The following is a 23,678-nucleotide window of genomic DNA, read 5'->3' on the forward strand; positions in this document are numbered from 1 at the left end:
ATTTTTGTTGTTTTTATTTTGTTTTGTGCAATATGTCTGAATTAAACCTGCTAGTCTGAAAAAGCCTTAACTCAATTGTTCATTTTCTTAAATAGGCAATTCAATTTACACTAAATAACATTTTTGATACTCAACAATTTCCTCTTATACCACAACAGTGACAACACGATATGTTTTTGTTTTTTACAAAATTACTCAAAATACAACCTTCCAAATTTTAATATTTTGCATCTTTAAATAGCATGTCTGAAAGGCAGGTGCAAACCAGCGTGCAAAATTTTTTAAATTTTAACCAAATAACATATTTGCTGTCAAATGTTAACATTAAAACCCCTCTAACATACAGTATTACCGAAACAACTCTCTCTTTTGAAATTCTAAGTCTATAGAGTTTCTGCCTACATCTCATTCGAGCATGCAAAAATTGGCTCCCAGAGCTGCTGTTAGGACGTATACTGCTGTCCATCCTCATTGAGCTTCCATTTTAAGATCCTCCTTAAATGGGCTGAGGCCAGGGGATGATGGTGAACACACCATGAGTTTTAATCCCTTTATACCCAAAGCAGCTACAGCTTTAATGATATTTTCTGCAGCCTTATAGCGGGTTTTGTTTCATGAGATTTATTTTATTGCGAAAAGTACAGTTCTTATCAGTTAGAAACGCCACATACTTTGAAGAAGTCATTTTGACACCTTCAATTAGCACAGCATTCATTACTGACTAAAGCCGTTGGAAAATTAGTCATTTTTTAATTGCACTTTTCATCTAAGGGGAGAGATTTGTCTCAAAATAATTTCCACAAATACAGTATATCCGGGATTTACACGTTTTTCAGATCCACAAATATATCTGATTTACACATTTTTCCATGTCCACAAATATATCCACGATTTACCCAGGTTTTTTAATGTTTAGTGTGCATTTATCATGACTTATCGTTTGTAAATATTCAATTGTGCTTGTGAATTGTTGATATTCGCACACACAAGTTGAGAATATTCACACGTGTGGGAAGGCCCATCCCTCCATCTGCTAGGTGGCAGTGTTGCTGTCTCCGTTGTTGACTTGACTGCAAGTCATTTTTATGGGAATCCAACAGTCTATGGTCTGACCTTGCTGAAATCCCTGGTAAACCGACCATGGCTGAACAAGGTGGACAACCGGCAGCCCCGTCCGTCATTAGTAAGTAAAATAAAAAGAAATCGCCTTCCTCATCTGTCAGCGAGATATAAAAACCAGCTAATTATTAGTGTTTAAATAATAACAGTGGCTAGCTCTCAATCATCTATTTTATAGTCTATGCTCTCAACGGAGACGGCAACACTGCCGCCGAGTGGATTGAGGGAGGGGCCTTCCCACACGTGTGACTATTTAACTTTAGCGTGTGTGAATATCTTGAAAATTGCATGACGTTTGTTGTTGCAGATGTATTTGTGGATCTGAAAAATGAGTAATAATTTTTTAGACAAATCTCTCCCCATATTCATCAGCATAGACAGGACAAACATGAAAAAAAACATCCAGAGAAAAAGCAAAATGCAAATGTTCATGTCACATAAATTCATTATATTCAATGTACAGTACATAACTTGGAGCACAATATAATCATATTTTGTTTTTTAATTACCCGTTCTTACTGTCATATTTTAACTTCATATAAAAATGTTCATGTTTGTCTTTGAACGAATCACTCCATTTTGTTGTGTCTTGTCTCCATTATCTCAATTCTTCATTCTTCTGTGTTTTTAATGTGTTTTGACTGTGTGAAAGTCACACCTTCAGCTCCCCTAACAGCTTCTGTTTGCAGACACTCAGATGAGTTGGCCATGTTTGAAAAAGGAAAACTTACCATCTGGACTCAATGTGCTTAATTAAATATTGTTACGCGTCCCTTGAAAGTATTATGGGCCTGATGCAGAGCATTGCTCTAACCTCTACTGCTTAGATGCAGTTGTCATATTATAAGTTACATTAAGTATAGAAATGTATGTACATCTTGATATGATTATGGTCTTAGTTGCAGAGCTATGCATATGTTACAACCCCAATTCCAATAAAGTTGGGACGTGTTAAAAATAAATAAAAACAGAATACAATGATTTGCAAATCATGTTCAACCAATGTTTAATTGAATACAATGCAAAGACAATATATTTAATGTTCAACCTGATAAACTTTATTGTTTTTAGCGAATAATTATTAACTTAGAATTTTATGGCTGCAACACATTCCAAAAAAACTGGGACAGGGTCATGTTTACCACTGTGTTACATCACCTTTTCTTTTAACAACATTCAATAAACGTTTAGGAACTGAGGACACTCGTTGTTGAAGTTTTGTAGGTGGAATTTTTTCCCCTTCTTGCTTGATGTAGAGCTTCGGCTGTTCAACAGTCCGGGGTCTCCGTTGTCGTATTTTACACTTCATAATGTGCCACACATTTTCAATGGGAGACAGGTCTGGACTGCAGGCAGGCCAGTCTAGTACCGGCACGCTTTTACTACGAAGCCACGCTGTTGTAACACGTGCAGAATGTGCTTTGGCATTGTCTTTCTGAAATAAGCAGGGGCGTCCATGAAAAAGACGTTGCTTGGATGGCAGCATATGTTTCTCCAAAACCTGTATGTACCTTTCAGCATTAATGGTGCCTTCACAGATGTGTAAGTTACCCATGCCATTGGCACTAACACAGCCCCATACCATCACAGATGCTGGCTTTTGAACTTTGCATCCATAAAAGTCTGGATGGTTGTTTTCCTCTGTGGCCCGGAGGATAAGACGTCCACAATTTCCAAAAACAATTTGAAATGTGGACTCGTCGGACCACAGAACACTTTTCCACTTTGCATCAGTCCATCTTAGATGACCTCGGGCCCAGAGAAGCCGGCGGCGTTTCTGCGTGTTTTTGATAAAGGACTTTTGCTTTGTATAGTACAGTTTCAAGTTGCACTTACGGATGTAGCGCTGTACTGTATTTACTGACTTTGGTTTTCTGAAGTGTTTCTGAGCCCACATGGTGGTGAATTCCTTGCAATTGTACGTTGAGGAACATTGTCCTTAAACTGTTCGACTATTTTCTCACGCACTTGTTCACAAAGAGGTGAACCTCGCAACATCTTTGCTTGTGAATGAGTGAGCAATTCAGGGAAGCTCCTTTTATACCCAATCATGGCACCCACCTGTTCCCAATTCGCCTGTTCACCTGTGGGATGTTCCAAACAGGTGTTTGATGAGCATTCCTCAACTTTCTCAGTCTTTTTTGCCACCTGTCCCAGCTTTTTTGGAATGTGTTGCAGCCATAAAATTCTTAGTTAATGATTATTTGCTAAAAACAATAAAGTTGATCAGTTTGAACATTAAATATCTTGTCTTTGTAGTGTCTTCAATAAAATATAGGTTGAACATGATTTCCAAATCATTGTATTCTGTTTTTATTTGTTTAACACAATGTCCCAACTTCATTGGAATTGGGGTTGTAGTTTTGCTATGCCCTCAGTATTAAACTTACCCCCACAAATGACATATCAAAATATGCATGAAGTGTGTGCCAGATGTTGTATTTAGTGATTGGGCCCTCTTTCTATGTTTTTTTTTTTATATCTTATTATTATTCCCAATCATTAATCGCACTTTAACTCAAATGCATTTGTGCTGTTACTCTTCAGAGAGTGGTTCTTCCTGCTGTCCCATGAGGTTTTGAACCCTATGTACTGTCTGTTTGAGTATGCTGGCAAGAACAACTACTGCCTGCAGATCAACCCAGCCTCTTCCATCAACCCAGATCACCTCATGTACTTTCGCTTCATCGGACGGTTCATAGCTATGGTGAGTTGAAGTGTCCAATTTGGGGTTTGACAGACAAAATAAATAAAATTAAAAATATATTGTAATACTTAACATTAATTAATACAGTTTTTTATTTATGGGCCCTATTTTTGTGACTGGCATAAATCCAGGGCGGCCGGTGCAACTGTGTGGCAGGGCCGGGCTAGACCGTTGCTGGTAATTTCCAGCGCAGCCCGCCGGATCCAATAGTGGGCAGGCTGCGCCACTGTGGATGTGTTTATAGCCAACTTCATTCGCTTCTCTCATTCCCATTAAATGTGGCGCAATGACAGTCTCGAATGGAGACATCTCTGCTGAAGAGGACGATGTGTAATTGCAGCAATGCGTGCGTGACTGGAGCATTGTCACTGCTCTTGGCCGGTTTGGAAACACACAATGTGAGTGGGTACCCTTATTAAATACAGAATGAGCAGGTGATATACCACTGGGGACTTGTCTGCGGACCTCAGTATCTGTCTGCCTCTGCCCCGATAAAATTCACCAAATTAGACCAGCGGTCTACCTTGTGCCAAGATTTAGTCTGAGGAGGTGTAAGTTTCGACTGACTTTCTGACACCACATTGTCACAGGGCGCATCTTCAAGGACATCCTCAGTCTGCCAAATTGCCAAACACTCTCAGAGAGCCTTGCCCTTGCACAAAAATCAGAATCCGCCGGCATTTGCGCCAGGTCGCAGATGTGTTATCTACGAAAATAAAGCCCTAAGCCTTTAATTGTTCAGTAAGTACAAAGTCAATTGTCACTCATATGATGGTTTTCTACCTTAAAGGTACTCAAAGCTCTTTTACACTGTCACGTCATTCACACAATGATTATTGGACTATATGGTCATAATTTGAAAGTAACAACTCAGTCACACACTGACACAGGACCAGAAAAAACCCGGCATTCAGTATCTTGCTTTCAGATACTATGACATAGTCACAATAGAGATGGGGATCACACCTATGACTTTCGGGTCAACTCTACCACCCAAGCCACCATAAAACCTTGGCACTCTTCAGATGGGGTAGGCTCCAGCACCCCGCAACCCTGAACAGGATAAGCAGTACGAATGTCCCGATCCAACTTTTTCACTTCTTTATCACGATCTGATATTGATGTTGCAGCTTTTAATTTTTTGGCCGATACCAATATCGGTCCGATCTAATATCAGCAATAATAATGCATATTTTACTTATTTTGTAGTGTGAAATGTTAGAAAAGGCTTGATGAAGTGATACTACTTAAAGATGAAGTGATATTACTCAGAGATAATACAATACAATACAATAACAATAGCAATCAAGCTGCAGTATGAGAAAAAGTGACCCATTTATTTTTAACCAATAGTTACATAAATTAACTTTAAAAATAAGAATGTACTACAATTGAATCAATTAAATAAAAATCATATGAAATGCTGAAAAATAACTTCAATAAAAAAATATTAAAATTTCAACATAACCACTGCTTAAACATAAGCATATTCTAAATTTGAATAGATTAAATAAAAGATAAATTAGAAAACCATGAAAAATAATCTCAACAAATAATAAACACTAATTATACTTTTAAAGTGCAAAATAACAAAATTCGGTTCAGTTATTTTTTTTTTACTGACAGTACTGTATATGGTGGGAACATCATTTACTTTCACTTTTTCACTTGTTGCCCTCTCTTGTTGCAATACCTCACTTTCTTTCTTTCTTTGTACCTGAAGTTCCATTGCCACCTTGCTCTCTTCCTCCAACTCATCCTGTCCATTTATTCTTCTGTTTTCTCATTGGTGTTTGTCACATGGCCAGTCAGGATATACTAGTACAGGGCAGACTGTACGACTGAGCCATTCTAAAGTGTCTATATTGTTTTGGGATTTTTGCAGCACTGCACCCGTTGTTTTTTTTCTTTTTTTCGGGGGGTAATCTGGGGATGGGGGCACAGGTTCTGTCTGAATGGGGCGGGAGGGGGGGGGGGGGGGGTATAGTGTGGGGATGGGGGCACAGGTTCTGTCTGAATCGCCTCATGCCACATTTGCATGGAAAATGTATTGCTGTGTTTGAGCTTTCAGTTTAAAATTTGCAGCATCTTGTGGTTGTAAAGTTTTCAGTGAAATAGAATGAATGATGTAACATGAATCAACAAAGAGATGAAGCTACAATTATAGCTACAATATAATACAATTTCTAGGCCAAAATACATTTGCACAGAGTCAAACCATTGCCATCCATCCATCCATTCATCCATTTTCCATACTGCTTATCCTCACTAGGGTTGCGGGGGTGCTGGAGCCTATCCCAGCTATCTTTGGACAAGAGGCGGGGTACACCCTGAACTGGTCGCCAGCCAATCAGGTCACATATAAACAAACAACCATTCGCACTTACTCCGGGCAATTTAGAGTACCCAGAGGAAACTCACGCAGGCACGGGGAGAACATCCAAATGCCACATAACCCGGGTCCTCAGAACTGGGAGGCAGATATGCTAACCAGTCGTCCACCGTGCCGCCCTAAACCATTGCCATTGTAAAAAAGTAATAATAATAATAATAACTGTACAGGCAGTATTTTCAATAACATTGCAGCATTCTGTAATACAAGTGTAAATGTAAACTAACCTGTTAATAATAAGACTTTTGAACAATAATAAGTGGATCCACACATGTAATCAATTAGAAAATGACAAACACAATGATGAGCGTGCATAGAGAGGATGTCACCTACACAGCTCACTTGTGTATATTGTAGCAGCTTGGGCAGAGACTAAATAACTTTGTGTGTAATTTGTGTAACAGATCAACCTGACTTGCATTGCCTTCCTTAAATGTGGGACCACAGTTCCGGTTTCATGGTCTTCATTATATTTCCTCTCTTGTTGCCGTTACTAGTACCCTTCTGTGGTGGCATAAAAAAACGAACTGTCAGATATGCTGGTCTCATGTCCACAATGACGGTACAGCATCCAAACGTTTTTGCACTTTGAGTTTGTCCTGTGTTATAACACTATAAAATTCCAATTGTTCAACTTGTTCGATCCAGTTAAGCAAAGGTATCATTAGTGTAACTTGTTTCTGTGTGAAAATATGTAATTAATCAATGTATTATCAACATAATTATACTCCTCGTAGGCTCTCTACCATGGGAAGTTCATCGACACAGGCTTTACACTTCCATTCTACAAGCGAATGCTGGACAAAAAAAACACACTGAAAGACTTGGAGTCCATCGACCCTGAGTTTTATAACTCCATCATGTGGGTTAAGTAAGTATTTAAATGTGTTCACATATATAGACATGGTGTGAGAACTGCAGGTTATTTTTCAGATCAGAAGTTCATTAATACCACTCCCCTGTCCATACATGCGTAATGTATACAGCAGAGGTGGGACTAAGTAGTAAATACCTTGCAAGTCACAAGTAAGTCTCAAGTCTTTGCCCTCAAGTCCTGAGTTAAGTCCCAAGTCAGGACAGGCAAGTCCCGAGTCCAGTCCTAAATCGAGACAGACAAGTCCCGAGTCAAGTCTCAAGTCGAGACATGCATGTCTCTAGTCAAGTCGCAAGTCCTACACTTTCAGTTTTGAGTCCTTTCAAGTCATTTTACCAACAAAATGAAAATATATTTTTATATATTTATATTTAATGAGTATGGATATATTATATACTGCATTTATATATTTAATATATTTAAAACAAAACATTTATTTATCAAAACAAATTAGATAAACAAGTCAAACCTTGATAAGAAAACTAGGGGGCTAATCAAAATTTCAAAGCCAGTCGTCAATGGCGGGCTTAGTTTATTGCCTCTTCAAAACCGGTTGATACTAGGTTTTCAGTTATCCTCCATTTCATAGTCGAGATTGTTGAGAAAGTTATTTTTAATCAACTCAGCAATTTCTTGAACTTAAATTGACTTTTTGACAAATTTCAATCAGGTTTCTGAATTCATCGCAGTACGGAATCTGCTCTTATCAAAGTGCTAAATGATATAAGGTTGAATACTGACTCGGGAAAGGTGTCAATTCTGCTCTGGTTGGATCTCAGTGCGGCTTTTGATACGGTAGATCATAATATACTGCTGAACAGGTTGGAAACGTGGGTAGGTTTAAATGGAACAGTCCTTAAATGGTTCAGGTCCTACCTGGAGAAAAGGAGTTATTTTGTAACCATTGGAAGTGTTCAATCTCATCAAATGGCAATGACCTATGGGGTCCTTCAAAGGTCAGTTTTTGGACCCCTGCTGTTCAGCCTGTATATGCTACCCTTGGGTCAAATTCTTCAGAACTTTAATTTTGACTATCATAGCTATGCAGGTGACACACAGTTATATCTAGCAGTGTCTCCAGATGGCTACAGTTCAATTAAGGTGTTGTGTCGCTGTCTAAAACAGATAAATCACTGGATGAGCCAGGATTTTCTTCCATTAAACCACAACAAAACTGAGAATTGTTTTTGGCAATAAAGAAAATAGGATTGCTGTTAGGAAATACCTGAGCCACTCAAGTCCAAAACCTTGGTGTACTGATCGATTCCGACCTGACTTTCAACAGTGATATCAAATCAATTACTAAAACTGCCTTCTACCATCTGAAGAACATATCCAGAGTGAAGGCTTGCATGTGTCAAGCAGACCAGGAGAAGCTCATCCATGCTTTTATCTCAAGTAGACGTGACTATTGTAATGGTCTTCTGACTGCACTCCACAAAAAGAGCATTAAACATCTGCGGCTCATTCAGAATGCTGCAGCTTGGGTTCTGACCAGAATAACGAGGTTAGAGCATATTACTCCAATTCTAAAGTCTTTACACTGGCTCCCAGTCAGCTTTAGAATTCATTTTAAAGTTCTGCTACTGGTCTATAAATCACTAAATGGTTTAGGTCCTGAATACATGAAAGAATTGCTAATGGGAAATAAACCTAGTCGGGCTCTGAGATCGAAAGTCTCAGATCAAATAGTGGACTCCAAAGCAAACATGGTGAAGCAGCATTTAGCTATTATGCTGCACACATGGAATAAGTCACCACAGAAGTGACTTCAGCCCCAAGTCTGCATGTTTTTAAGTCCAGGTTAAAAACTTTTTTTTCCTCATGCTTTTTAGAGCATTTCCACTTTTAAGTGGTTTCTAGCCCTGTACGCTGTTTTAATTGTACTTTTATTTTTTAACTTTGTTTTAAATGTTTATTAGCTGTTTTTTCTTTGTTTTTAAATGTTTTTATCATGTAAAGCACATTGAGTTACCTTGTGTATGAAATGCGCTATATAAAAAAAATTGTTTTATGAAAATGCTGTACTACAACTGAGTTTTTTTCACTTTATTTCTGAAGTGACATTAAACAGACCTGTCACTTATAAGAATTTGCATCCAGTCGTGCTGAGTATTCTATTGATCAGTCTATCGGAATAATCAAGTGTCAGGATAAAATATATTTTTGCTTGATTAAGAGCAATTATGAATACACAAGAGAAAATGAAACATTAATGAATGACCAATTAGTTTCCTCTTTTAGGTAACAGTATTTTTCTTATATTCACATTGTGCATATATCAGGAAACTGCATTTTCTTGTCTACAAACATTTATAGTGAGGCAATTTCAAACAAGTATTAATAGGTTTCCGTTTAAACTTGGCATCTCTTGTGACAATCAAAAACATAAGGCAAATTAAAAAAAGAGGAACACAAGTTTGTCATCTTGTTATAAAGGTATAATTTTATCCACCTGTGGTATAACAGTCAGAACACTAGGGGATATTATGTGAAAATATTACGTCAAAAAGAGGCGAAGAAAAGGACACGAAGAAGAATGTAGTTTCATGTCGAGTAGATGCTAGCTGTGTGCTGATCGACTGGTAAATAAAAAAAAGACACTACACTGACTAAACCAGACTATATACCTCCCACACTCAGGGGTGGGTAGTGGGTGAAGAGAACCTTGGCCAGATCTGTGCCTTGCCACAATTCTGTCTCTAAGGTCTTCAGGCAGTTCCTTTGACCTCATGATTCTCAATTGCTCTGACATGCGCTGTGAGCTGTAAGGTCTTGTATAGACAGGTGTGTGGCTTTCCTCATCAAGTCCCATCAGTATAATCAAACATAGCTGGACTCCAATGAAGGTGTAGAACCATCTCAAGGATGACCAGAAGAAATGGAAAGCACTCGAGTTAAATATATGAGTGTCACAGCACAGGGTCTGAATACTTATGGCCGTGTGATATTTCAGTTTTTCTTTTTGAATTAATCTGCAAAGATTTCACCAATTCTGTTTTTTTTCTGTCAATATGGGGTGCTGTTGTGTACATTATTGAGGGGAAAATGAACTTAAATGATTTCAGCAAAATGGCTGCAATATAACGAAGAGTAAAAAATTTAAGGGGGTCTGAATACTTTACGTACCCACTGTATATTAACCCTAATTAGACAGATGGGTGATGTTAATGAATGAAGCAATTTGAGTTTTCATCACGTGGATGGAGCATGGCACCAAGGATTTGCCTCCTCCATATGCCACTAAACCACATTGCAGATGATTGTATCTCCTCCAAAAATTATCTGGGCCTAAATGCAACTCTGGGGATCCTGTACGTAAACCACAATAATTAACTTGCTTTTTTCTACTCATTTGGCTATCTTGCTCTATGTTTGCTTTGCAACTGTTAACATGTTAACGTTGTGTAAATTCATTTTGGAAATACTACCCAAAGAGATGTAGATGTAAAGGATTTTTCACCTGTACCTGTATCATTGTGCCTTAGCACATTATCTTCTCAGGTTGCTGTCTTACTATTAGTTAGCAACGAATGTTGTCTTACAGATTTGACACCGATAGCAGAATTTTAAAATTCCACAGGAATTTGACTAACTCTTATGGTTATTACTAGTCATCTTTCAGTTGACATTATCTGCAAAAGATGCAGCTAGTTTTGATCCAGATAGGATTTACACCAAGAATAGGATATCTATTATTAATAGTCTGTCGTTGTTGTGTCCAGAGAGAACAGCTTGGAGGAATGTGGTGTGGAGCTGTATTTTGCACAGGACATGGAGATCCTTGGGAAATTGTCCACCCACCAGCTGAAGGATGATGGAGAGAACATATTGGTCAATGAGGAGAATAAGGAGGAGTACATCAGGTAAACAACCACCAGTGGCAATGTTGACATAGCTCAGCATATAGGAGGGGAAATTAAGTCAACAATTAATTGAAGCAATACTGAGAAGGAATAAACTCAACTCTCAACTTTTAACAACCACAACTGCACAAAAAGCGCTGTACATTGTATAAGAATAGTGTAAGTACCAGGCAGTTCAACCGTAAAAAACAGGTTTCCCTTTGCATCAGCTTGCTAACGGACTGGAGGTTCACACGCGGGGTGGAGGAACAAACCAAAGCCTTCTTGGATGGCTTCAACGAGGTGGTCCCTCTGGAATGGCTTCGCTACTTTGACGAGAAGGAACTGGAGGTGAGGGCTGGGGATGGAGTGTTGCCAATTAAAAGAATAATCACCTCTACGGCAAATTTTCCCTCATATTTAAGCGGTGGTGGATAAGCATAGCATTTCTACTTCCACATATTGTATTTCTTTGAGTGTATTTTGGCAAATTTAGACAAAATTATAAAAAGGGCCATCAAATACTATATAAACCACACACAAACCAGCTTTTGATGGACTCATTCATCTGCTTTGTATTTGTCAGCTGATGCTGTGTGGGATGCAGGAGATTGATTTGGTAGACTGGCAGAAGAACACCATATACCGACATTACACCAAGAACACCAAACAGATCCATTGGTTCTGGCAGGTATGTTGAGGGAGCACAGAGGATGATGGGAAATTACAAAAACCCTACAGGGCTCATATCAGCAAGGATGTGATGACCATATGTGTGACTCATGGTGCCCTTGTTAATAAGATTCAGGTGTGTTCTTCTCCAGGTGGTGAAGGAGATGGACAACGAGAAGAGAATCCGTCTTCTTCAGTTTGTAACAGGAACCTGTCGTCTGCCAGTTGGAGGCTTCGCTGAGCTTATCGGTACACTTTCACACAACTCTGTTCGGATTTGAAGAATTTTTATCGAGCAAGTGGAACTGGAAAATTGAATTTTATTGATCTGACGTATGGAGCAAAAGGTTGTGTTGTGCAGTTACTCAAGCAATAAAAGCAATGCTTTTTCCCTGCATGGCAGCCAAAGTTGATGTAAAAACAGAAAGAGTTCAGAATTTGTTGTGGAAACATTTTGTTAAATTTGTTTCTACGGTCAAAGAAACTTGAGATCAATGTTGTCTTGCCAGAGATTTTAATTCAGTATCTGTAGATATTTTAAATACATCCAAGCTTCTGTTGTACTGAGCAAATAACTATCCTTACACAGTGGTGCCTTGAGATGCGAGAGATCCCACTTATGAGTTTTTGAAATAATGCACGTCGATCTGTCATTCGGCTGATGTTTTTGCTTCGACTTAGGAGCGCAAGCTTGAGATACGAGCCCTGTATGGTGCCAGTGAACGCAATTCAACTCACTTGACAATAAGCCGCAGTTTGGCAAATAGTGAACAATTAAAAAAATAATAAATGCTTCAAGCTTTTTAATGCCACTCCCAGTTGTCTCAATGTTTTATGTGAAACTAAACATAAAAAAAGGATAATTACACGTTGCATATTTAGAAAAAGCTCATAGTTTTCTATGCTAAGTAAATGCTAACAACAATGCAAAACGCAGTGTCTCTGCTCTGTGAAAAAATTAGAACAGCTGACTTTAGATTTAGCTATACTTTAATCTTCTGACAGTCGACTTCATCTTGACACCAACGTCAGTCTGAGGCATGCACCCCAGAGGGAGCAGTCCAGTATAAATAATACAGTATATGTGGCTTTTACAATGGCTTCTGGACTTTTTTTTTTTTTTTTTTTTTGGTACCGATTTTTTATTTTTTGTACGGATTTTTTTGTTGTTGTTTTTTTCTTTTTATGTACGAGGAGCAGTCAAAAAATAAACTTTATTTAAGCTTCCAATAATTGAAAAGTCCTTCTGAAATGTTCACGGTTTGTTTACTTGCTTGCTTTTTTTTTTTTTTTTTTTTTTTAAGTTTAGTTTAAGCCTGTCCTCTTCCTGTCAGCCATTGTGGAAATGAGGTCATTATTGGATGGCCGTCAGAAGCGGAAAGCTGTGATTGAATTTCTTGCTTTGGAAGCGGAGTCACCACTAAACATTTTCAAAAGGTTGAAAAATAGGCCACAGCAGAGTCAAAAATATGTCTCCAGGCGCAAAGGCAAAAACGAGTGCCTGCTTTTGAGTGACCTCATGACAAGCAACGGAGCGCCAGACCCTCCTCAGTGGTTAATCCTGGGAATAGTGCTAGGACCTAGGCACTATTCAGAGAAGATCGTTGAATTGATGACATCACCCTCGTGTCACTATTTATGACATAACCCTAATCCCACACAAATTTTGCAACATTTTGAAAATGTTTAGCGGTAGTTCCCCTTCGAAAGCAAGAAATTCAATCACAGCGCTCTGCTTCTGACGGGCATCCAACAATGACCTAAATTCCAAAATGGCTGGAAGTGAGGACAGGTTTAAACTATCCGTACATTTTCCACACCGCTTATCCTCACTGGGGTCGCGGGCGTGCTGGAGCCTATCTCAGCTGACTCTGAGCTCCGAACTGGTCGCCAGCCAATCGCAGGGAACATATAAACAAACAACCATTCACACCTACAGACAATTTAGAGTCTTCAATTAACCGACCATGCATGGTTTGGGGATGGGTGAGGAAAGCGGAGTACCAGGAGAAAACCCACGCAGGCAGGGGGAGATCAGGCAATCTCCACACAGGCGAGGCTGGATTTGAACCCGGGTCCTCAGACCTGTGAGGCACATGTGCTAACCTGTCACCCAGGCTTAAACTAAACAAACAACTAAAAAAAACAACAACCTTTAAACAAGTATTTAAACTACAAACGGCAAACATTTCAGAAAAAAAATAATTAACAGGTTAAATTAAATTGGACTCATTATTTTTGGACTGCCGTTCGTATTTACTGGGTGTGGATTATACTGTATACCGGTGAGCTTGAGAGACCAAATTTATGTTGTATTTTCGTGAATTTCCGTGTCTGTAAAATGTCCTCATATGGCTGAGAAAGTGTTTCTGTCTGGTAGGAGCAAAGAATGCTTCGAGACACAGGGATTTGGGATAAATCAGGTTTATTGAACAAGCCTTTGTGTCATTACAGCTGTTTTCAAAGTCAGCTTCACTAAAAGCCCACCAGAAATTCTCAGTCACAAGTTTATAAAGTCTCACATCTGTGGGCGTACTCTTAAGTACCACCCCTAAGCCTGATTGGTTCACTGGGTGGGTTTGAATAGTAAAGCTATGTCCTCTTACCTATAGTTGGTGTCGCTTTGTCCATAAGGTGACTCTCTGTCCATGACTCAACCGTACGCCCTGAAAATTCATTTGGTGCCTGAAAAGTCGAGAGTTTAAGCCTTCCCCCTTTACCAAAAGGCAATCGTTCCCTTTGATAGTTCAATGGCAGTCCCCGTTTCTGGCTTGGCCTCTTAGCTTACCCAGAGGACTTATTTTCCTGTAAACAGCAGGGGAGACCTGCTAGATGAGCAAACGGTCCCAAGAATGCAATTGTTCTCTTCATTAGATCGTTCAAAGAGAAGATAGTTGAAGCAATCACTATCTTACATGCACTCTGCTGTACTGTGAAAATGTCTAAATAGGACACTATTAAAAATACACCACAGTGTGCCAGCTGCTGAAATTCTAATTTTTCTCAACAAAAAAAAATCAGTCATCTGGACTTTTATTTTGTTTGATCTGACATACACATTAGAATATTAAGAAGGTTTAGATCAGACTCTCTGGTCCTATATCTGCCTTTTCATTCAACTGCCAGGTCACATTTTCTCCTTTTTGAGTTGTTTAAAAAAGGTATTTATTGTTAATAATTTTTAAGATGATTCTTCCAATAGCTATTGAAATTTCATAAAAAGTACTTTGTGAAAACAATTACGTCTACAGCTGCAATTAATGCCGTCTACATTTTTATTTTTTTTTAATCATTCTAATTATTAACCAAAGAAATGTATTTAATGAATCTTTGAGGAAAATCTTCCAAAACTGCATGTCATGTCGTATTTACTCCACTCCGCAATGATTGATTGATCACATATGTTTTGTTGGCATTAACGACACGACTGCCTCGCTGAAAATAACAGGTGGGGGGTTTGCAGAGCAAATTAGCACCGGTGTCTCAAGCGTGTGGAAATATTTCACTCAAAGTAAAATCAGTAGCACAGTCACTTGCAAAATATGTAAATCTATCCTCAAATATAATAAATGCAAGCCCATCTCAAAAAGCAACTGCTAACGCAAGCTGATGAGCAGCCTTAAATCTTCTCGTCAGCTGTCAGTGAATTCACCAAATGCCCTTCTGTAACAGTGCAAAGACAATATTCTTTAGCGTCTGTTTGGACGATGAAACAAAGACCAATGGTGGTCAATCAAAAACCTCTCTTATTATAAAAATGGGTGCTTGATGTCACCTAAGAAAACACCCAACTCGAGTTTCTCTCAACTGTCAGCCTTCGTCCCGCAAAAAACACACTCAATCCTCTTCCTCCTTTCACTGGCCCCACCCACCAACTCATTCATCTAATAAAAGGTCACAGATAGAGTCATTGTTTTACAGACAGTCAGATTTTGTAAAACGTTTGCAACTTTCGTGTTTCATGAGTCGCTGTTGAAGCTGTACAATTTCCGACTATCGAGAAGGTCTTGAAGGTGTCCGAATGTGATTGGATGAGCAAGTGTCTGAATGTGGTTGGATAAATGAGCTAGGGGGGGGGGCCTGTTTGACTGAGGATGGCGGGCAGAGTGATTTGAACGCACAGCGAGTTGACAACTGAAAAAAAGTATCAATAACATCATCGATTAGTCGAAGTCGACGCAACTATCGTCACTTGAGCCTTGACTACAATAACCTTAAGTAGTTCTACCCCTAATATTCATGTTGTTGATATTTAAGTTTGTAAGGCTATAATAGCTAATTCTTTGCAATTTTTTTGTTTAACCTTGCAGGAAGTAATGGCCCCCAGAAGTTCTGTATAGACAAAGTGGGGAAGGAGACTTGGCTTCCAAGAAGCCACACATGGTAAGAAACCAACTGGTGTAGTGGGGAACATTAGAGAACACTAATAGTGTTGTTTTCTCCTTGGCTATATAATGTTTTTAAGATTCTGGCCAAAATAATGGGGGTGGGGGGGTGGGGGGGGAGTGGTGATGGTTCATCTCTCGTAATTATTATTACAGTAATCCGTCGCTGTATTGCGGTTCAGTCATTGCGGAGTCAGTGCATTGCATTTTTTTGTTTGTTTTGTGTTGTTCATCTGTGTGGTGCAGTTACTCACCTGCACATCTTTGGTTCAGTTAGCATTGCTATTTGACTATGATGTGGCAGCAGTGACTCACATAAGGACAAATACTGTAGACACTTATGCCTGGATTAGACTACAAGACAAATTTGGTCTTTCACGATTGTACTACTACACTGTCGGAGAGGCGGAACCAGAAAACATGTCAACGGTCAACGCGACCGGATAAACTCATTACCATGGCGACGACAACAACAATGCGCCGGGCCAATGTATTTTGTGGGGGGGAACAAAATGAAGAAAAATATGTGGTGGTCTTCACCGGTGCTCAGGAGAGAACATTCATTCAAGGATTGCTTGAGGTATTTTCACGTACTTTTAATACGATACAGTTTGCAAGGAGGCAACAAAACGTTATGTAGCCTAGCAAGCTAGTGCTAGCACTAACGGTTGTACCTAAACATGCCGGCGTTCTTTTGAATCATGCTCTTGTTTTGTGCACGTGACTAAATGTTGACAACGGCTTGCAAGTATGTTGACAACAGCAAGTACGAAAGGCGATGCGCCGGTTACAGTACACAATCCCATTGGTTGATTTGTCGTTGATACTTCACACTACACAGAAGATATCCAAAAAATCAAACATGCTAGACTTTTCATTTTGGCATCGTAGGGCTAGCGTAGGTCCAAATCATTGGTCGTGGATTGTGTCGCACGATAAGAAGTTTTGTCGTTCCCGACAAAATAGAGACCCTTTCCAACAAATTTAAATATCATGGAAAAGTTCATTTATTTCTATAATTACTTTCATAGATTGTAGATTCAGGGTCCAAAATTTTTGAACAATTTCAAGTATTTATTTGTTTATTTTTACTTAATTTGGGCGTCCTGTTCATAAAAACCACGAAATCAGGAATTCAAAAAATTTTAATACTGTGACGAAATCAGCCCAAATTTTGCAGGCCATAAATGTTTCAAACTGAGTGTCACACACTAATCATCTACTAAAGTCAAAGCACCTGCACAGGTTTCCTCAGGTGTCATTAAATTGTCTCAGTGGGGTTCAATATGGGGAAGACTGCGGACTTGACAACTTGCCAGAAGACCATCATTGACACCCTTCATAGGATTGGTAAGCCATAAAAGTGCATAGCTGAGGAGGCTGGCTGTTCACAGAGTGCTGTGTCCAAGCATATCAACGGAAGGACAAAATGTGGCAGGAGAAGATGCACCAGCAAAAGAGATGACGGTGGGCTTCAGCAGATTAGCAAACAGAGAAGATTCAACAATCTAGCAGAGATCCAGAAAGAGTGGATTAAGGCAGGAGTTACAGCTTAAAAAAAACACCACATTCAGATGCATCCGGGAGATGGGCAACAACTGTCGGATTCCTCGGGTCAAGCCACTTCTGAGCCTGAGCCAACGTAGGAAGCGTCTCAACTGGCCAAAGGAGAAGAAGGACTAGACTCTGTTGGCCAGTGGTCCAAGGTCTTCTTTTCCGATGAAAGTAAAGTATGCCTTTAATTCAGGAATCAATGTCCAAGGGTTTGGAGGAAGACCGGTGAAGAACAGAAAATGATTTCTTCACTGTATTCAATTTTTTTAAATTCCTGATTTCATGGGTTTTATGATAAACGAGGGATTACTGTACTTCCTTAGTCCACCAACAACAAGAAGAGACTGTATTTGAGCTATTTTTAATAATGAATTGACCTTTATTTCTTGATTTACTCCATAGCTTTAATCGCTTGGATCTGCCGCCTTACAGAAGCTTGGAGCAGCTGCGAGAGAAACTAATGTTTGCTATTGAGGAGACCGAGGGATTCGGACAGGAGTGATCATGTAAGCAAATGCAACCTGGAAATAAATGATTGAGCTGTCTAGTGTTTTGTAGTTGCATTTTTTAAAATAACAGGTCATCAAGCCCCTACACCTTTCATCATAGATCATGTATAGATCATGGATAGTGTTAGGGCTGTGGGATGGAGACAGAAATTGTGCACAATGCTCAATATGAATGCCATATTTTATATGCATATAAATAGTTTGAGTTTGGCAACATTGCACAGAATTATATTTGACTGAAGTCCACCCCCACACTTCATGATTGATCAAAGTCAGACAAGATGATCACCAATGTAGTGTAACATATCCATACAAGAGAAATAATTCAGTTTTTGAAGGTGTGCAAGGTAGACAGTGTTGAATGTTAGAGAGAGAGAATTTGATTGCATGTCTTTCCAGAGCAGAAACAGAGACGTAGCTCTTCCGTTTCAAAAGCTGGAGATGTTTTTTTGTTTTTACTTTATCCTGTTGATTATGAATGCTAATTGTTTATCTTGTACATAAATAAAATAAATGACATTTCAATCTTGAACAGTTTGAGTTGCTTTTTAAAAAGGAGTGTGACATCTAATACCTTTTGAATATGTTAAGTAAATTATATGTATCTTTAAGGAAAATATGCGTTTGACATTGTAAGCACTACAGTGCTTAGCAGAGGTGGCAAAAGTACCCACACGCTGTACTTACGCAGAAGATGTTTCTAATGTACACAAAGACTAAATTGCGACTGGCTGGTGACCAGTTCCGGGTGCATCCCGCCTCTTGCCCAAAGTCATGGGATATGTGGGCTGGCACATTTTTAAAAATGAATTTCTCACGACAAGCACTCGTATACACTCGTCATGGCAACAGTTGAGCATGCTTCTAACTCGGTGATGTTATTCCAAACAATGCCAACCTGGCATGCGTGTCATCATATGCCTCGTTTGGCCTTTGCCACCTCTACCTTCGCCCTATGTAGCATTTCCATGTATTCCCCTCTCCTCTTCTCAGTCCTCGCAGTGTCCCGCATTTTCTTCGTTTATTTGAGCTATTTTTAGCTCGGTTGCTGTGGTTCCACCTCCCAAGTCTCCCCTTTCCTACCAGAGGACACACCAAGTACTCTCCTGCCTGTATCTCTGATCACCTTGGCTGCAGTGGTCCAGTCTTCTGGAAGCTCCTGTCCACCAAGAGTCTGTCTCACCTCTTCTCGAAAAGTCGCACAAAACTCTTCCTTTTTCAGCTTCCACCACATGGGTCTCTCTTCTCTACCTTTGTCTTCTTCATCTTGCTCCCCACCACCAGACTCATGTTATACACCACCATTCTATGCTGTCTAGCTACACTCTCCTCTATCACTACCTTACAGTTGGTAACCTTCAGATTACATCGTCTTCACAAGATGTGAGGATGTGAGACGCATCTTCAAACAACAAAATATTATCTCTCTACGCAAACGACTGCACCTCAACGCAGCCGGCTGTCAAACTCCTGAAGTTTGCAGATGACACCACAGTCATCGGTCTCATCAAAGATGGTGACGATTCTGCGTATTCAGGAAGTGGAGCGGCTGCAGCTGTGGTGCGGCCGACACAACCTGGACGTGAACACGCTCAAGACTGTACAGATGATTGTGGACTTCAGGAGGAATACTTCGCCACAGCTGCCCCTCACGCTGTCCACCTGCCTTGTGTAAACCGTGGAGACCTTCAAGTTCCTGGGAATTACAGTCTCTCAGGATCTGAAGTGGGAGTTCAACATCAACTCCATCCTCAAAAAGGCCCAGCAGAGGATGTACTCCCTACGGCTTCCGAGGAAGCACGGCCTGCCACAGGAGCTGTTGAGGCAGTCCTACGCAGCGGTCATCAAATCAGTCCTGTGTTCTTCCATCACAGTCTCGTTTGGTGCTGCTACAAAAAAGGACAAACTCCGACTGCAACAGACAATCAAAACTGCTGAAAATCTTGTCGGTACCCCCCTCCCGACCCTTGAGGACTTGCATGCTGCCAGAACTAAGACAAGAGTGTGCAAAATCCTATTGGACCCTCCACATCCTGATCACCAGCTCTTCCAGCTCCTTCCCCCAGGTAGGCACTACCTAACAATGCAAACTAAAACTAGCAGACATTCCAACAGCTTCTTCCCTCTTGCCATTAACTTCTTAAACAGTTAACTTACAATTCCATTGCAACATGCTGCCAATTTTTTTTTTCTTGAGTTTGTTGTCACATTTCTGTCGGGCCAATTATACATTACTTGTGCATTCACTGTATTCGTCTCGCCACACTGCACTATTTGCATATCTGTTGTTGACCAATACTGGCCACTCGTGCCTGAGTAGTATCTGCACCATTTGCACAATCGACTGAGTAGTATCTGCAACATTTGCACAATCGACATTGTCCCTTATTATCGATTGAAGTCTCGGCGCCCTTTGCACAATGGTCATTACGCTATTGTAACTATTGCTCTGTTTGTCATTCAAAACTGCTCTAATTGCTAGAGGACTGCACCTTTTTGCACAATTGTCAGATGAGTAGCAACCTTTTATTGCTCAGTGACTGTTTTTCTCAATGTCTTTCTGTCTCAAAAGTGTTCTCTGTCAATTGACTATCTGTTGTCGTACTAGAGGGGCTCCAACTACCGGAGACAAATTCCTTGTGTGTTTTTGACATACTTGGCAAAATAAAGATGATTCTGATTCTGAATGTTGGCAGACATACAGTAATAACACTTCACTAACATAGCCTCTAAACATTTTACTCTTATTCTTGAAAGGTTATTTTGGCTATAACATAAAGTAATAACAAGTCCTGACTGTCGTGTAAAGACCGTCGAATAATCCTCGGTCAGTAACAAATGCAAAAGATCATTAAGAGAAGGAACAGTTTTAAAGATGTGGTTAGATCTTCGCCCAACATCTGCTAATGTTACTCTGTCGAGGTGTGGGCTAACTTAAGGGCCCGATGCTTCATTGGCGGCTGATTGAACCTAGACAAATGTCTCTCGGCACCGGCCTAAGCAAGCTCCCGTCGCCGTTTACGGTCTATTGCGTATTACGCGAGGACAACGGGGAGCTTTAAACGGAGAGCCGGTCAGGACTCTTTTGGTACCATAGGTGCTGGGGTAAGTGAGATCTGACACTCCCGAGGCAGCTGATGGGTACCGTCTGGCCAAGTGGAATGCAGCTTTGGTGGTAACTGAGGCAAAAACTTGGGTGTGGGAGGACTTTGGTAAGGCCATGGAGAACAACTTACGGATAGCTTCGAGAAAATTCTGGCCCACCATCCAGCGTCTCAGGAGGGGGAAGCAGTGCACCATCAACACTGTGTATAGTGAGGATGCTGCACTGCTGACCTCGACTAGGGACGTTGTGAGTCGGTGGGGAGAATACTTAGAAGAAGAACTCAATTCCACCGACACACCGTCCCATGAGGAAGCAGAGTCTGGGTTCTCTCTGGCGGGCTCGCCTATGTCTGGGGATGAGGTCACCAAGGTGGTTAAAAAGCTCCTTGGTGGAAAGGCCCCGGGGGCGGATGAGAATTGCCCGGAATTTCTAAAAGCTCTTGATGTTGTTGGGCTGTCCTGGTTGCCTCTGCAACATCGCATGGACATCGGGGACAGTACCTCTGGATTGGCAGACTGGGGTGTGGGCTCCGGCTGGGCCATTCAAGAACAGTCACGGAGTTGTTCTTAAGCAACTTTTTTGTTATTTTAGCTGTGTGCTTAGGGTCATTGTCTTGTTGAAAGGTGAACTTTCGGTCCAGTCTGAGGTCCTGAGCACTCTGGAGAAGGTTTTCGTCCAGGATATCCCTGTACTTGGCCACATTCATCTTTCCTTCAATTGCAACCAGTCGTCCTGTCCCTGTAGCTGAAAAACACCCCACTACATGATGCTGCCAACACCGTGCTTCACTGTTGTGACAGGTGATTAGGAGTGCCTGGTTTTCTCCGCACGTACCGCTTAGAATTAAGGCCAACAATTTCTATCTTGGTCTCATCGGACCAGAGAATCTTATTTCTCACTATCTTGGAGTCCTTCAGGTGTTTTTTTTAGCAAACTCCATGCGGGCTTTCCTGTGTCTTGGACTGAGGAGAGACTTCTGTCGGGCCACTCTGCCATAAAGTCTCAACTGGTGGAGGGCTGCAGTGATGGCTCACTTTCTAGAACTTTCTCCCATCTCCCGACTGCATCTCTGGAGCTCAGCTACAGTGATTTTTTGGTTCTTCTTTACCTCTCTCACCCGATTGGTCAGTTGGGCCAGACGGCCAGTTCTAAGAATGGTTCTGGTCATCCCAAATCTCTTCTTTTAAGGATTATGGAGGCCACTGTGCTCTGAGGAACCTGAATTTTTTTTGTAACCTTGGCCAGATCTGTGCCTTGCACAATTCTGTCTCTGAGCTCTTCAGCCAATTCCTTTGACCGCGTGATTCTCATTTGCTCTGACATGCACTGTGACCTGTAAGGTCTTGTGTAGAAAGGTGTGTGGCTTTCCTAATCAAGTCCAATCAGTATAATCAAACACAGCTGGACTCCAATGAAGGTGTAGAACCATCTGAAGGATGATCAGAAGAAATGGACAGCATCAGAGTTAAATATACGAGTGTCACAGCAAAGGGTCTGAATACTTATGGCTGTGTGATATTTGAGTTTTTCTTTTTTAATAAATCTGCAAACATTTCAACAATTCTGCTTTTTACTGTCAATATGGCGTGCTGTGTGTACATTGAGGGGACAAAAAAACCTAACCCTAACTTAAATTATTTTAGCAAATGGCTGCAATATAATAAAGAGTGAAACATTTAAGGGGGTCTGAATAGTTTCTGTACCCACTGGATATGAAAAGCCAACAGACACTGCAAAGACTTTCTGTGCAGCGTGTTATAAAGCTACTCGAGCGAGGGGCTCACAATATATAGGAATACTGCATGCTATGTAAAAGCTTGTGCCGTGTCACTGAAACATATCTGAATATATAATACGTATAGTTGTGCTAAAAAATATTGGTGCCATTATTTCTAGTCATGACTGTTTAAAATGACATGCTTCCCCCCCCCCCCCCCCCCCCCCCCCCTCAACTGTCTGACCCCACGAGCATGCCTGTTATATTTTATTGTAACAAAAGAATACTTCTCTCATTATTCTGGCATTTAGCGAATCAAAATAATTTTAATAATCCTATAACAGGAAAGGTTTAGTCTGATTTCATGTCAGACAGTCAACAAAAAAAGCATTATGTGTGTGCATTGGGGTTGACAAGATGCAGGTGGTATGTGGGGAGGAAAAAAAAAAAAAAAACGCACCAGATTCAACAAAGTTCTGGTTGAATTAGACTTTTGGATATTTAAATCCACAATAATTGTAGTTTACACTCTCCCACTGAGCACACATTCTGCTAACAACACAGAATTTTCTTCCCAATGATGGAATAGATTCATAGTGTGAATCTTCTGTATGCAATGTACATGTAGACCCTGAATGTTACAAAAATAAAGAAAAAGAAGTCACTGAAATGCACTTTTTCCATTTTCTTATTTTCAAGTGCTGTGTTAATGCTGTAACTGTGCATAACGTTTGACCGGTTTACGATAATGTTAAAAATACTCAGTAGGAATAAAACCTCTCCCTTGTTTATTTGATG

At 40.3% G+C, this 23,678-nt stretch overlaps 1 protein-coding gene across 8 annotated transcripts in view; it reads left to right on the forward strand.

The window, feature by feature from the left end:
- wwp2 (WW domain containing E3 ubiquitin protein ligase 2) overlaps positions 1–18,589 on the forward strand; it is a 118,569-nt gene extending 99,980 nt beyond the window's left edge. For all 8 annotated transcript variants that reach the window (XM_061775243.1, XM_061775246.1, XM_061775247.1 and 5 more), the window contains 8 exons: positions 3,667–3,826; positions 6,956–7,089; positions 10,818–10,958; positions 11,168–11,288; positions 11,524–11,628; positions 11,762–11,858; positions 15,920–15,992; positions 17,951–18,589. In XM_061775243.1, coding sequence (XP_061631227.1) covers positions 3,667–3,826; positions 6,956–7,089; positions 10,818–10,958; positions 11,168–11,288; positions 11,524–11,628; positions 11,762–11,858; positions 15,920–15,992; positions 17,951–18,050 — 931 coding nt within the window. In that variant the 3' untranslated portion in view covers positions 18,051–18,589. The remainder of the gene's footprint in view (positions 1–3,666; positions 3,827–6,955; positions 7,090–10,817; positions 10,959–11,167; positions 11,289–11,523; positions 11,629–11,761; positions 11,859–15,919; positions 15,993–17,950) is intronic.
- The last annotated feature ends 5,089 nt before the right edge of the window (positions 18,590–23,678 follow it).

This window comes from Phyllopteryx taeniolatus, chromosome 5, assembly GCF_024500385.1.
Source record: "Phyllopteryx taeniolatus isolate TA_2022b chromosome 5, UOR_Ptae_1.2, whole genome shotgun sequence".
Taxonomy (NCBI): Eukaryota; Metazoa; Chordata; class Actinopteri; order Syngnathiformes; family Syngnathidae; genus Phyllopteryx; species Phyllopteryx taeniolatus.